Source organism: Equus quagga, chromosome 3 (genome assembly GCF_021613505.1).
Source record: "Equus quagga isolate Etosha38 chromosome 3, UCLA_HA_Equagga_1.0, whole genome shotgun sequence".
Taxonomy (NCBI): Eukaryota; Metazoa; Chordata; class Mammalia; order Perissodactyla; family Equidae; genus Equus; species Equus quagga.
In genome coordinates this window covers 103,299,801-103,316,228 of record NC_060269.1, presented here as the reverse complement: position 1 = coordinate 103,316,228, position 16,428 = coordinate 103,299,801, and the positions used below count along the sequence as shown (strand labels likewise).

The window sequence follows — 16,428 nt, the reverse complement described above, 5'->3', positions numbered from 1 at the left end:
TCTAAAAGCCAATTTTGCACACAGAAAGACAAGGATCAGTTAAATGTATAACTAACAACTCAATGGGTGGAGTGCAAATGTATACTTTAATCAGTAACATTCAAGGAGAAATCAGTTGTGCGCCCAGAACTTGTTCTCACCTATCTTACTGTTTACTTCTGAAAAGCTTCCCCAAAGATAAATATTTCACTTTAATGAAATTAACTTGGTAGTAATTAAATGAGCCAAGTCAGACTTTTTCTTAGTGTTTATAATGCATACTTACCTTATGGTTAAAATATTTTTCAAACTTCAATCTTGCTAATTCTATACACTGGGACCAATTTCTAGGTCTTCTGCTCAGTAACTTAATAACTTGAAAACAGCCTTCTAAACTGTGTCCAGTTTGTATCTTCTAGAATGAGAGAAAGAAACAAAACAAAATGAATACAATTCCAGCTAAACACACACACACAAACACACACACACACTCCCAGGAAGTATTAGCCAAAATATGAAGTGCCAGCTCATATGCCTTATGATCTCACTTTTTTCACCATGAAATTCTTGTCTCTGCCTTTCTCCTCTCCCTCTTTCTTTTCTTTCTTGGAAAGGGAACAGGAAAAGATAGCATGTGAAATTTTAACTCTACAGTTTTTCATCTCGTAAGTTACCCTCATGTCTTGCTAGCTATAAGTTATTAGTACTATATATGTACTTACTATAAGAAGTTCTATGAATAATACTTTGTACTAAAAAGTTGGCATTTTTAGCATAGGATTAAAGGAAAAGTAGGAAAACATCTGTGAAGTTCCCCTCATCATGAGAGTAAGTCTGAGAGATTACCATCCACTCATGAAGTTTTCACTAGAACTCAAAGAATTTAACCAGCCATTTTATTATTTGTAGCTCTTCTATCAGGTTGAATCATATGAACTGCTGCTTTGTGGGTCAAACATGGTCAAATATTGGCAATTCCATACAGTTCAACCAAACTAAAAAAAATCATCTGCAACCTGCTAATTTCAAGATTCCTCATGCAGTTACTATGAACAATAAAAATGTTATAAACTTTAAGAAGGTAAAATAAACCGTTTGTAGGCAACTTGAAAATAAGATTACACTGACATAGTGTTAAGTTTGTATTAAAATGTATTGATTTGTACCTGTAAGACTTCTTCGGCAGATGGATAGGTTTGCCAAAATTTGTTAAACAATGAAGGCTTATGGGAAAAGGAACTTTCAAACTGTAAGGGAGAAGAGGAAAAAAAGTTACAAATAGAAGTCTATGTAAAAGTTGGAAATATCTTCTTTTCTACTTCAAAGAAAGGTCCCTTGAAAAAAGGTCTTTATTACCTTATCTCTTGCCCACTGTATAGTATGCTCGATAGCAGCTGGAAAGGATTTGAGAGTACAAAATGGTATTTCCTCTTCTGGGGGATCCCGCTAATTTATAAAATATGACAATAGATAGTTAAGAGAAGTAACCATGATTTTTTTATTGAATTTATTTGAATGTTTTAAGGCCATTAAAAAATAAAATTCATAAATAAAGTAAATCCAACATTTTTTTGTTTTCTGCAAGGAAGATTCGCTCTGAGCTAACATCTGTTGCCAATATGCCTCTTTTTTTGCTTGAGGAAGATTAGCCCTAAGCTAACATCTGTGCCAATCTTCCTCTATTTTGTATGTGAGTCACTGCTACAGCATGGCTTGATAAATGGTGTAGGTCTGTGCCTGGGATTCAAACCTGCGAACCTGGGCCACTTAAGCAGAGCGCACCGGACTTAACCACTAAGCCATGGGGCCAGCCCCAATCCAACACTTTTATATCTTCTTTCTCATAGGCAATAAGAGGAAAAGTTGATTCTAATGACACTTAAGCTATTTGTTAACAGTAATTTAACAACAAACATGAATTCTGTTGTCACTTATCTGTGTACTCATTTGGTACCACGTAGAACTCGTAGCAGATCACCATATATAATTCATGTTTTTCCTCCAAGAATTAAAGTAATATTTAAAACTTTATAAAACTCCCTACTTTGTTCGACAAGTAATTCAAGAATCCCCAATACAGTGCTCAGATATCATGAGTTTCTCCATGGAGAAAACAATTTGAGAGCATGGTTATGTCCCCAGTGGTTTTTTTTGCAGAAAGTTTGTATTAAATGAATGGCAAATGCCTATGTTGTCTCATGTGAAAAAGTACCACTGCAGAAATCCATATTCTATTGCAGGGTACCTTTTGCCTAGGTTTATTGGTTCACCCAATCTTTGCCTCTTTTCACTTAGAAATTTATATTTTAGTTTGTTGATCAATGAAATACTGTGAAATATTTTATAAGCCAAAGAGGGAAGCCACAAGAGTATTAAATTCTGTTTTATGAATATGAAGTCAGAAAACATAGAAGAAAGTTTGGGAAAGACGTAGAATGAGAGAATCAAGTTAACTTTTAGAATTTGACAACATTCTCTACTTTGAAAATCCTCCAATATGACACCCAGAATATCATGATTTTTCTCCATTACTTTCAAATTAAACTTAATTTTGTTTACCATAATGTTTTTAATGTATAAATTTCTGATTTCTTGACAGTAAACAAGAGAATAAGTTTTAGAAAATTTTACTAAATCAAACATATCCATTAAAATAAAGGGATATTGGGGCTGGCCTGGTGGCGCAGCGGTTGGGTTGTGAGTTCCGCTTTGGTGGCCTAGGGTTCACCAGTTCAGATCTCGTGTGTGGACAGGGCACTGCTTGGCATGCCATGCTGTGGTAGGCGTCCCACATATGAAGTAGAGGAGGATGGGCATGGATGTTAGCTCAGGACCAGTATTCCTCAACAAAAAGAGGAGGATTGGCAGCAGTTAGCTCAGGGCTAACCTTCCTCAAAAAAACCCCACAAAAAACAAACAAAAAAAATAATAAAATAAAGGGAGATTTACACTAGTAAAATAATATTCTGTCAATTTTACAACTTGGGTTATCTTTTTTAAATTTCAAAGCCTACAGTTAATTCCTAGGTCAGTGGTTCTCCCTTTGCAGTACTTCAAAATTACCTGTGGGGTTTTCTAAAAAAAGTTATATCTATATCATTTATGCAAAATATATATACACATAGACAGACAGCTTTGTCCTTCCTATGGAGAAACTGATTCTTTAGTAAGATTTTGGGTGGGTCACTTGTTGAAAAGTTGTTAGAAAACTAATCAAGTAGCTCTGAGAAATAAACAGTAAACACACAAATGAGACTCCAGAAAGGCCACGAACAAAATTTTGTTTATTGTGATAACATTGGTTTATAACATTATATAAATTCAGGTGTATGTTGTTATATTTTGATTTGTGTGTAGATTACATCACATTCACCACCCAAAGACTACTTATAATCCATCACCAGACACATGTGCCTAATCACCCCTTCTGCCCTCCTCTCTTCCCTCTTCCCCTCTGGTAACCACCAATCCAATTGCTGTCTCTATGTGATTGATTGTTCTCGTTTTTATCTTCTACTTATGAGTGAGATCATACGATATTTGACTTTCTCCCTCTGACTTATTTCGTTTACATAATACCCTCAAGGGCCATCCATGTTGTCACAAATGGCAGGATGTCATCGCTTCTTAAAGCTAAGGAGTATTCCATTGTGTATATTTACCACATCTTCTTTGTCCATTCATCCCTTGGTGGGCACCTAGGTTGCTGCCAAGTCTCGGCTATTATGAATAATGCTGCAGTGAACGTAGGGGTACACGTATCTTTATGCATTTGTGTTTTCACATTCTTTGGATAAATACCCATCAGTGGAATAGCTGGATCCTATGATAGTTCCATTCTTAATTTTTTGAGCAATATTCATACTGTTTTCCTTAGTGACTGCACCAGTTCCCACTCCTACCAGCAGGGTATGAGAGTTCCCTTCTCTCCAACACTTGTTGTTTCCTGTCTTGTTAATTATAGCCACTCTGATGGGAGTGAGGTGATATCTCATTGTAGTTTTGATTTGCATTTCCCTGATAGTTAATGATGTTGAACATCCTTTCATATGCCTGTTGGCCATCTTTGGAGGAATGGCTGTTCAGATCTTTTGCCCATTTTTTAATTGGGTTGTTTTTTTGTTCTCGAAGACGTATGAGTTCTTTATATATTTCGGATATTAACCCCTTATCAGATATATGGTTTGCAAATATCTTCTCCCAATTTTAGGTTGTCTTTTTGTTTTGTTGGTGGTCTCCTTTCCTGTGCAGAAGCTTTTTAGTTTGATGTAGTCCCATTTACTTTTTCTATTGTTTCCCTTGCCCGGTCAGAAAATATGCTGCTAAGACCGATGTCAAAGTGACTTCTGCCTATATTTTATTCTAGAAGTTTCATGGTTTCAGGTCTCACATTCAAGTCTTTAATCCATTTTGAGTTAATTTTTGTGTATGGTGTAAGATAATGGTCTACTTTCATTCTTTCGCATGTGGCTGTCCAGTTTTCCCAACACCATTTATTGAAGAGATTTTACTTTCTCCATTCTATGTTCTTGGCTCCCTTGTCAAAAATTAGCTGTCCACAGATGTGTGGGTTTATTTCTGAGCTCTCGATTCTGTTCCATTGATCTGTGTGTCCGTTTTTGTGCCAGTACCATTCTGTTTTAGTTATTATAGTTCTGTAGTATATTTTGAAATCAGAGAGTATGATAACTTCAGCTTTATTCTTTTTTTCTCAGGATTCCTTTGAGTATTCAAGGTCTTTTGTTGTTCCACATAAATTTTAGGATTCTTTCTTCTGTTTCTGTGAAAAATGTTGTTGGAACTTTGACAGGGATTCCATTGAAATCTGTAGATTGCTTTAGAAAGTATGGACACTTTAACTATGTTAATTCTTCCAATTCAAGAGCATGGAGTAGCTTCCCATTTCTTTGTGTCTTCTTCAATTTCTTTCAACAATGTTTTATAGTTTTCAGTGTACAGATCTTTCACCTTTTGGTTAAGTTTATTCCTAGGCATTTTGTTCTTTTTATTACAACTGTGAATGGGATTGTACTTATAATTTCTCTTTCTGCTATTTTGTTGTTAGTGTAGAGAAACACAACTGATTTTTGCATGTTGATTTTGCATCCTGCAACTTTACCATACTCACTTGTTATTTCCAAAAGTTTCATGGTGGATTCTTTAGGGTTTTCCATATATAAAATGATGTCATCTGCAAACAGTGAGTTTCACTTCTTCCTTTCCGATTTGGATCCCTTTTATTTCTTTTTCTTGCTTGATTGCTCTGGCTAAGACTTCCAACACTCTGTTTTAGAGTGGTGAAAGTGGACATCTTTGGTTCCTGTTCTTAGAGGGACAGCTTTCAGTATTTCGCCATTGAGTATGATATTAGCTGTGGGTCTGTCATATAGGGCCTTTATTATGTTGAGATACTTTCCTTCTATACACATTTTATTCAGTTCTTCTCATAAAGGGATGTTGTATCTTGTCAAACACGTTCCCTGAATCTACTGAGATGATTATGTGATTTTTATTCTTCATTTTGTTAATGTGGTGTATCATGTTGATTGATTTGCAGGTGCTGAACAAACCCTACATCCCTAGAATAAATCCCACTTGATCTTGGTGTATGATCTTTTTAATGTATCGTTGTATTCAATCTGCTAGTATTTTGTTGAGGATTTTTGCATCAATGTTCATCAGTGATACTGGCCTGTAATTTTCTTTTTTTGCATTGTCCTTGTCTGGTTTTGGTATCAGGATAATGTTGGCTTCAAAGTATGACTTAGGAAGCTTCCCCTCCTCTTCAATTTTTTGGAGGAGTTTGAGAAGGAGAGGTACTAAGTCTTCTTTGAATGTTTGGTAGAATTCACCAGGGAGGTCATCTGGTCCTAGACTCATTTTTTGGGAAGTTTTTGATCACTGTTTCGATCTCCTTACTGGTGATTGGTCTATTCAAATTCTCTATTTCTTCCTGATTCAGTTTCGGAAGCTCATATAATTCTAAGAATTTATCCATTTCTTCTAGATTATCCTATTTGTTGACATATAGCTTTTCGTAGTATTGTCTTACAATTTTTTGTATCTGAAGTGTCCATTGTAATTTGTCCTCTTTCATTTCTGATTTTATTTATTTGAGCCTTCTTTTTCCCTTGGTGAATCTAGCTAAAGGTCTGTCAATTTTACTTATCTTTTCAAAGAACCAGCTCTTGGTCTCATTGATTTTCTTCTATTTTTTTTAGTCGCTATTTCATTTATTTCTGCTCTGATTTTTATTATTTCCTTCCTTTTACTGATTTTGGGCTTTGTTCTTCTTTTTTCAGTTCCTTTAGGAGCACTGTCAGATTTTTTATTTGAGATTTTTCTTGTTTGTTGAGGTAGGCCTGTATTACTATAAACTTCTCTCTTAGAACTGCTTTTGCTGTATACCATAAATTTTGGCATGTTGTATTTTCATTTGTCTCCAGGTATTTTTTGATTTCCCCAGTCACTGTTCAGTAGTATTTTGTTTAATCTCCATACATTTGTGACTTTTCTAATTTTCTTCCTGTCATTGATTTCTAGTTTCATACCTTTGTGGTCAGAAAAGATGCTTGGTATTATTTAAATTTTCTTAAATTTATTGAGATTTGTTTTGTAGCCTAATAAGTGATCAATCCTGCAGAATGTTAAATGTGCACTTGAAAAGAATGTGTATTCTGTGGTTTTTGGATGGAATGTCTACTAAGTCCATTTGGTATAATGTGTTGTTTAAGGTCAATGTTTCCTTATTGATCTTCTATTTGTATGATCTATCCATTGGTGTAAGTGGAGTGTTAAAGTTCCCTACTATTATTGTGTTACTCTTTATTTCTCCTTTTATGTCTGTTAATAATTGCTTTACATATTCAGGTGCTCCTATGTTGGGTACATAAGAAACAAAATTTTGATGATTAAAAAAATAAGTTCAGCTATATTTTTAAAACCGTACATGCACATATGTATGGACATCATCAACAGATCAAAAACAGAAGGATTAGGGAAGCTGAATCAAATTTGTTGACTGATGAAGACAAACAATTGTGAGATATTAAGAAGAGAGATATTTACTTCAAAAAATTGGTTCACTTACATGACTATTATAGGATTCAGTCAAATGAGGTACAATAACTTCAGTGTGTCCCTTAGTGCCCATTGTTCCAGAATCTAACAGGGGCCGTAGATTTGCTAAGCAACGGCTATTTGAAAAGATAACAGGTAAGAAAAACATAAAAGTGAGCAATAACAACGTAAGCATACGACATCCTCCCACCTTCTATTAATTTCACACACGGATCACTCCTTGAATGTAATATTTTAGGAAAGAGACACATTTCCACTAACTGACCGATTCCTCATTTCTGTTCCCTATCCCCCCAAAATTTTATTGCTCAACCTAATAATGTTTGTGTCCACCTTCTACTACTAGTACCAAATTTTGGACTTCAACTTGTTTTCCGCTAGGTTAACTCTTAACTGTGTCACCCTTTCTTCTCTTGCTTTCTATTTCTTCTTTGGTTATTTTCTGACTATAAGTTCTATCCCACTGTATCTTCTTAATGTTATCTTTATCCCCCAAGATATACCCTTCTTCCTCAATTTACAACTCTTGTACTTTCTACATGTGTTAATTTCTTAAAGTGTTTTTTATTACCTTCTGCCAAAGATTACAAACTTTTCACTACACTCTTAACTGGTAAATTTCCCTCTGTTAATATGCTCTAGCAGTCTAACATTAAAGAATCATATAAAGATGTAAGAAAGATTATGTAAGGTATACACATTATAGTCATTCATTCATCTACTTATTTAACAAGTATTTACTGAATGACATCATGTGTTGGGCACTGAGGATACAGTGATGGGAAAAATAAATGGTCCCTATATAAATGATTTAGTGAGGAAATAAACATCAAATAAATATGTAGATCAATAAAAATAAGCGCTATGAAGGAAAAAGTATAGAGTGCTATGAAAGATTACCATAAAAGATTCTAATTCACAATTTGGGGGTTAAAGACAGTCTCTTTGAAGATACACATTTAGGCTGAAACTAAAAGCATGAGGAAAAAAATTAAAATAGGTGAGAGTAAGTAGGCAGATTTGGGGCCAAAAGTTTTTAAACAAGATAAACATAATTTCCTGAAGCTGAAGGAGAGTACGTGCAAGTCCCTGAGGTAAAAAAATGCTGGATGCCCTATAAGAACTGAACGAAGGAGTAAATGTAGCTGGAAGAAAGGAAGCCAGAGAGGAATAGGTAAATTCTAATCTGGAGTGGTGGACATGAGGCAAATACTCTATGCAAAACATTTAGGCTATGTTAAAGATTTTGAATTTTATTATGGGGTATAATGAAAATCATTAAAGGGTTTGGGTTTGAGAAGTACTACAACAGGAACATAAAGAATAGTCAGAAAATTTGATAACTTTTCAACAGGTTTGAGAGAAGTGAAAACAAGACATTTCTTCATGAACCTGAAATTTAAGAACATACCTGTCAACATATCTCCTGGCTTCCACATTATCTAATGCTGTAATAATGATATCTTGTCTAGTATAGAACTCATCACTGTAAATAGCCTCAGTGGCTGGGCACACTTTGTTCAAGTGTGCATCTATTTTTAATTGAGGATTTATTTTCAGGGTTGCATCAGCAGCAGTATAGCTTTTAGGTTTCTAAACAAATAACAAATAGAAGAAATAAGCGTTAAAGATAGGCTGTGATTGAACTTACACATTCTTATCCTCTGTAATGTATGTATGAGGTGAGAATAATGAGACTAATTTTCATTTTTAGTTTGTGGAAATTATATTCATTGTAGTCGCATTACATTTAGTAATGCATATTAGTCTGAATAATTTATACATTATCAGTAAAACAGCCTCTATTTTATAGATAAGTGCTTTAAAGCTCTTAAAATATTAGTTCAAAGTCCAATTAAAAGTACATTTTTGGCGGCCAGCCTCGTGGCCAAGTGGTTAAGTTTACGTGCTCCACTTTGGCGGCCCACGGTTTCGCTGGTTCGGATCCTGGGCACGGACATGGCATTGCTCATCAGGCCACGATGAAGCAGCATCCCACATGCCACAACTAGAAGGACCCACAACTAAAATATACAACTATATACTGGGGGGATTTGGGGAGAAAAAAAGCAGAAAAAAAAATAAAATAAAAAATAAAAAAATAAAAGTACATCTTTTTGCTAGAAATGAGGGTTGAAATGTATAAGTGCCTACAAAAAAAAAGAGAACACATTCAGTGAAAATATTGGAAATCCAAACTCCGCAGAAAATGAGTTCTCACAGGTATGGGAATCTAACAATTTGGTACCAAAATCTTTTAAAAAATATTACAATTACTGGATGAGAATATTTAAAAAATTATTATATATGTTTCAGCTTTATAAAAAAGGGTACCCTAAATATAATGCATTCTTTCTTTTCTTAAAGATTTAGTGATCATTATTAAGCCATTAGTGTTATCAAAGTGCATTCGGGAATACTGGCTCTGACACTAAATATCTACAGGCAAATTCTGTTTGAATTCAAGCATCTAGTTTTTCTGTCTCTTCTCAAATTTAGGCTGACATTTTTACTTCTCACTGTTGTTAGCGTACATACAAAGCAGAAACTTTATTAGAACTTAATAAAATAAGAATTAACAGGCCTTAATAGTTATTCTATAAATAAAATGCACAAAGTTAAGTGAATGAATTTTGTGACACATATTTTAATTCATGAGAGACCCTGTTACTTAGTTCTTTATACTGGATAGGTCAGGCAATTAGGTTACCTATGCCACCTAATCTAGTTACTTTTCTCTTCATGACATTCTTAAGCTTAGTTTATTTAGATTATCAATGAGTTGTTGAAAAACAAAGTGAAAAAACACTTCTAAAGTAAAAGCAATTTTGTTTGACTAACTAAACTGCTTCTTTTCCTGACAAATATCTTGATCTCCATAAAAAAGATTGAAACAAGCACTGTTTTACAGTAAAAAGGAATGTTAAATAGTCAAAAAAGATCAAAGAGCATAAAATTCTAAGTGCCAAATGTTACCCGTTTTGTACTAAAGGCCAAAAAACCCCCAAAAAGTGCCAAATTTGTGATCTATTAAAATTTCAAATTTGGAAACCTGTTTCTATGTCTATCCTTAGTTTCTAAAATTAAATATGCAGACACATTGTGGTGATTACAAAATGAAAAAATACTGACCATAATTCACAACTCAGATTTTAATATGCAAAATCAATGCAAATACCAATTTTTACATTACAAAATAATTTATATTTTTCCCTATTTTCATTCCCATTCTTTAATAATTGAGAGATTCTAATAACATAAAGACCATAGTATGCTTGTTTAAGCACCATTTTCTATTTATAAAAAAGAAAACTCTCTTTTTTGTATAACACAATAGATGATTTAAATTTGAAACAGAATAGCAACATACCTGTATGTGATGAGGACGAAATAAGAACTGTCTATTCAAGTTGGACTTTTCTATCAAGTCAGGATCTGTAACTGTAATCTAATATCAAGAAAAGAAAATGGCTGAAATTGCATAACGTGCCTTTAAATCTATTTTGCTTTTCTCAAAATGACTAAACTCCCACAAGTTATTCTACATTATTTTGGCTGGTAAAGGTTGTAAGAATATAAATATTCCAAAATGGTTACCAATACTGCTCTTTTTATACTTATACTTAATTATAATGTTTAGCGTAAGAACATGAAACCAATTGCAATTCCTGTTCGAAACTTTTTCTAATTCTAACAAAACAGAGGCTAAAATGTCACTATCACATTTCATAAACATGTAATGAGGTACACATAGATGAGCTAGCTCTTCTTTTTTAAATCTATATTTCTTCCCATTCTCAACTAATTTGGAAAAAAGGCTTGCATGTTTCAATTTGAAAGGAACTTTTGCTAAGGCAGAAGCCTAGAACTATAGTGCAGGCAGGCTGCCTGTTTTTGTAAATAAAGTTTTATTGGAACATTGTCACAGTGTTTAAGTATTGTCTATGGCTGTTTTCATGCTAAAATGGCAGAGCTGAGTAGTTGTGACAAGAGAATTATGGTCTGTAAGCCTAAAATAGCTGCAATCTCGTCCTTTGAGGAAAAGTTTACAGATCCTCATTTTCAAGGATGCAAGATGAAAAGAAACAGATCCAAGATAATGTGAAAAGTATTCATAATGCATTTGTCACTTAAGCTAGTATTTACAAACAAGATCTGACTAAGAGTAGTACTTCCCAGTGTGCTCCAGTTGTTAGATTTTGATTGGTGGTCAAAGACACATTCACCTTCTTTTAGCTGGCATTTCCCTGATTTATTTTGTTTTCAACATTTCTACGTAATTATGTGTTAGAGGGTGTCTCTTTTAAATCGAAAAAAAAAAAAAGCCAAACAGAAAATGTCTTCTAACAAAAAGCTTAATCAATATATAATCACTGTGATTACTAATATAAGACTTTTTTTCCATACCTCCCAAACCAACGTTTCATCATCTCCTTTTTTTTGGTTTTCTACTGGATTGATCAAGTTTTCTTGATTCCAATCCCCTCTCCTCTCCAAAAGTGAACTAGTTTGGAAGTTAGACATCTATTTTTATGTGGTTATATTCAAAACTTTAACATGTAAATGTGACCTAAGATCTAATTTAAATCTCTATCTTCCTCCTCAACAATTAGAGGATATTTGAATTCTCCCTTCTACTTTCCATGATATCAGTGAACATTTTACTTATTTTTAACCATCACACTCCCCAGACAATATTTTAATTAAAGGTATCAAAAGTCAATGCTTATTTAAATGTTGAAAAAATCCTCCACTTAGACTCTTTCTCGTATTGCACACATTATCTAATAGTTCTTTCAGTTAGAATCAAGAAGTGGGTAATCTTTCATCATTTTACTTGTAAGACATCTTTACTTCTCTTTAAAGATAATTTAAATGAGTACAGAAATCTAGGTTGACAGTAACTTGCTTTTGCACTATGAAGATATGCTTCCCTATCTTCAGGTGTGCATTTCTTGCTGATGAGAAGTCTACTAAGTAATCTCTCTTTTTATCTTTGCCTTTGATTTACTTGGGACTAGTTTACCTTTTCAATCTGAACACATTTATCCCTTCAACTCTGGAAACTTTTGTCCTTATCCTTGGAGTGTATTGCCTCTTCTTATCTTTATTCTCTTTAGAAATTCTACTACACTTATGTTGAACCATTCAAATGCATCCTTTCATTAAAAAAAGATATTTTTCCACACAACATTCTAGGTAGCTATATTTATCTTCTTTCCACCAATTCTCACATTAGCTATATCTGAATTTTAAGTTTACTGACTATACAGAAATCCTTACTTCACTTTTTGTAAAAATTTCAGTGCCTTTTCCACTTCATATTTCTACTCCTCTTTCTATACCTTTGGTCATTTTTTTTTTTGAGGAAGAGTGGCCTTGAGCTAACTGCTGCCAATCCTCCTCTTTGTGCTGAGGAAGACCAGCCCTGAGCTAACATCCATGCCCATCTTCCTCTACTTTTTTTTTTATATATATGGGACGCCTACCTCAGCATGGCTTTTGCCAAGCAGTGCCATGTCCACACCTGGGATCCAAACTGGTGAACCCTGGGCCACTGAGAAGCAGAACGTGCAAACTTAACCGCTGCACCACCAGGTTGGCCCCCCTGTGCTCATTTTTAACATTATTTTAAAGCTTGTTTGCTCTGTTATCTGTCGTACTCCTATTATTTATAGTTTTCAGTGGCCTAATTATTCTATTGTTATTCTATTGTCTTCTTCCAGGTGGTACTTTTTTCTAGTGGACTGTCATTTTTAATTGTGAATTGTCTTGAATGGATGTTGATTTTTCTGCACAGTCCTGCATACTCTGGGGATGTAAGTATCAGCAATGAGGCAGTTTTGCATTTGTTTTAGTTAGAGCTCTGGAGGTTTCAATTATCCTAAATCTGTTATATTCATTTCTCTGTGTGAATTCTTTGTATGATGTAATTTAGGACCCCATACACCAGTGTGGTACATGCTCTGAGTTTCAATTTCTCATGAGTGACTTCCCTTCTATTTAAATTTTTGGACATATATTCAAGATAGAAACACTTGTGATTCACCACAGCTTTTAGCTCAGGAATTAATTTCTCTCTCGGTTCCCAGAACCTGGGGATTTCTCTTTCATTCTTTCCAGTTGGTTTGGCTACATATGTAAAAACTTAAGAAAACAATGTATACAGAACATCTATGTCTTTGTATTAGCAGAGGTATCTGTTTACCTTTTCTTGCCTTGTTTTGTTACCTGAAGTCAGTAGGTTTGTTCACTATAGTTCTATTCCTGACCTTTATATGTTGATATCTACCATAAATTTCTAAGGAGTTAAAGTACAGTCATGTGCTTCATGACGTCTTGGTCAACAACAGACTGCATCTACGATGGTGGTGCCATAAGATTAGTACCATATAGCCTAGGTTGTAGTAGGCTATATCATTCAGGTCTGTGTAAGGCACACACTATGATGTTCACACAACAACAAAATCTCCTAATGATGCATTTCTTAGAACGTGTCCCCATTGTTAAGTAAGGCATGACTGTATTCAGGTGATTCTCAAACTTAGGTTACCAAGGATTTTTTTTCAGAACTATCTTTTAAAAACCAACATAACAGTGCTTTGTGGAACACAATTCAGGAAATGCTGGCCAGGAATAATATAAATGTAGAGCATCTGCCTGTAACTGATAGTAACGAATACCCTTTTTAAATGGAATAATAAGCCAAGTTTAATAAACTATAAAATGTGAACTGTTGCATAAACTTTAGTCATTTAATTACTCACTGTTAGTTACCACGATAAATCACTACTCTGGGAAGCTAATTTATATCTCAAAGGCAAAACAGCACCAGTGAAATATATTTTTATTTAAACACATGACATGGCTTCCCAATTAACTCACATTTATAGTCTAAAGAACATGAACTGTATACCAAAGTTTATAGTATTCCCACTTCTTTTGATAATCACCAGTTGTGACTATATAGCACTCTGCAACTTTTTAATGTTAGCTTCTCCCATCTTTAAGATTTATTTAAATAATTAGTATTATCTAATTGAATTAATAACATTAACATGGTTTATAGTTTACAAAGCCCTTTCATGTTTGATCCACAAAATTACGTTATGAGACAGGTAGTAGAGATACCAGTTTCACAGTGTTAGAGAAGAAAATGGGGAGCACAGAATTAAAGTAAGTTGTCACAAGATCACATAACTTGAAAAGTGGTCAGAGTAGAATCAGAGTTCTCCAATTTTTAGCTTAATATCTATTCTCAAAAATCTGTGTTTCAGAACTACGCAGGTAAATACAGTTAAAAAATGGGCAGCAACAGAAATATAAACTTTTAACTCTCAATGATTTATATCTTACCATTCCCTTCTCTTTGCTTGTGCCAACACCAAGTAAAGCAAAATTTTTTAACATTTCACAGCCTATGGCTCCACATCCTACCTATGAAGGAGAAAAATGATATATCAGATGAAATAAAATTAGAACTTCTACTAAAGAGCAATTTTATCTTAACTTTCTTCAAATGCTGTTATAATAAATACATTTTAAAATAATTTGAACACTGTAACTCATTTTACTTTAAAACGTTTAACTGATTTATGATGCCATTATAAGTGTGTTAAAGAAAAAAAAAATGTATAAACCAAATAAGGAAAAGCATAATATTGACAATTCCTTTAAACAGAACACATTTTTTGTGTGTGTGTGAGGAAGATTGGCCCTGAGCTAACATCTGTTGCCAGTCTTCCTCTCTTTTGTATGTGGCTTGCTGCCACAGCATGGTTTGACGAGCGGTGTGTAGGTCTGCACCTGGGATCTGAACCCGGGCAGCCAAAGCGGAGCATGGAAATTTAACCACTATGCCACTGGGCCAGCCCCTAAACAGAAGACATTTTAAAATTCCAAACAAAAGCCAAACATTGAGCTCATTTTTTATATAAGATAGAAACAAACTGCACAAAACATCAGTGTAACATTGTAATGAAAAAGATTCCTTGTTTATAGACAATTTGCAAAACTCATTTGATGGATATAACTATTCTAAGACTTTCCTATTATCAGTTTTAAGTATCAATTTAAGTAAAAACTGATAACAGATTTCCCATGCACATAAAAGGTTAGCAATTGCTGATGATTTTCAAAACATTATTTTAAAAATGATTACTAAAATCAGCAGTATTTTCATGACTGATTACAATAATGAAAAAGAAATAAACGGCAGGAACATAAGGAGTCTTATGTTATTGGGAAGAGCTTCCCTACCAATGCACTAAGATATTTAAGAAAGCCAAATCCACCTACATATTTCTTCATTTGGTAAGAAAAAAATAAATTTTTAGTATATTTCTAGAAAATCATTTAATGTTCTCAAAACTATTACACTCATATTTTAATTTTAAATGTATTAATTCTTCAGACTAGGGGTTGGCAATTTTTTCTGTAAAAGGCTAGACAGTAAATATTTTCAGTTTTGTGGGCCATACAGTCTCTGTCACAACTAATCAACACCACTATTACAGCATGAAAGAAGCCATAGAGAATACATAAATAAATGGGCTTGGCAGTGTTTCAATGAAACTTTATTTACAAAAACAGGCAACAGGATGGATCTAGCCTGCAGGCCATAGTTTACAAACTCCTGTTTTAAACATTTACTGAATGTCTACTGGGTTAGGAACTGTACTTATTTAGACTTAAGTTTGTTTTAATAAATTGACTTGATGATAGATAACAGCAGGTTGAATGCAGTATTTATTCTCATCATTATTCATACTTACTAAAAAGATATTCAGGTTTTGTAGCTTCTGACACAAAGTGTCTCCAATGCAGGCTCTTAAGGCATCATATCTATCTCCTCTGAAGAAAATAACACACACCAAGACAACAGAAAGGCATAAAAAATGTTATTAAGATTAGATTCAGTATTGTTAATACCAATCTAATGTTGTACTTAAATAGAATACTCTTTAAGTGTTTCCCCCAACCTAACAGATAAACTATCTTGTTTGATTTTTGTTTTTTTTGAGGAACATTAGCCCTGAGCTAACATCCGTTGCCAATCCTCCTCTTTTTGCTGAGGAAGACCGGCCCTGAGCTAACATCCGTGCCCATCTTCCTCTACGTTATATGTGGGATGCCTACCACAGCATCGCGTGCCAAGTGGTGTCATGTCTGCACCCAGGATCTGAACCTCGAACCCCTGGGCCACTGAATTGGCACATGTGAACTTAACCGCTGTGCGACTGGGCTGGCCTCTAAACTATCTTATTTGAAAGAGAAGAGACTCCATAAAGAAATCAGTTTTTCCTTTTTCCATTTGACTTATTATCCTAAGTCCAAATGACTTAAGTAAAGGTGACTTCAGTTTATCTA

General features: G+C 34.1%; 1 protein-coding gene across 1 annotated transcript in view; it reads right to left on the bottom strand.

The window, feature by feature from the left end:
* The window catches only part of UBA6 (ubiquitin like modifier activating enzyme 6), an 81,374-nt gene that overhangs the window by 22,499 nt on the left and 42,447 nt on the right, over positions 1 to 16,428 (bottom strand). Inside the window, exons 16-23 of the mRNA XM_046656894.1 lie at positions 15,834 to 15,912; positions 14,416 to 14,496; positions 10,430 to 10,507; positions 8,471 to 8,652; positions 7,070 to 7,175; positions 1,336 to 1,425; positions 1,146 to 1,226; positions 266 to 394 (exon numbers count right to left, since the gene is read on the bottom strand). Coding sequence (XP_046512850.1) covers positions 266 to 394; positions 1,146 to 1,226; positions 1,336 to 1,425; positions 7,070 to 7,175; positions 8,471 to 8,652; positions 10,430 to 10,507; positions 14,416 to 14,496; positions 15,834 to 15,912 — 826 coding nt within the window. The remainder of the gene's footprint in view (positions 1 to 265; positions 395 to 1,145; positions 1,227 to 1,335; positions 1,426 to 7,069; positions 7,176 to 8,470; positions 8,653 to 10,429; positions 10,508 to 14,415; positions 14,497 to 15,833; positions 15,913 to 16,428) is intronic.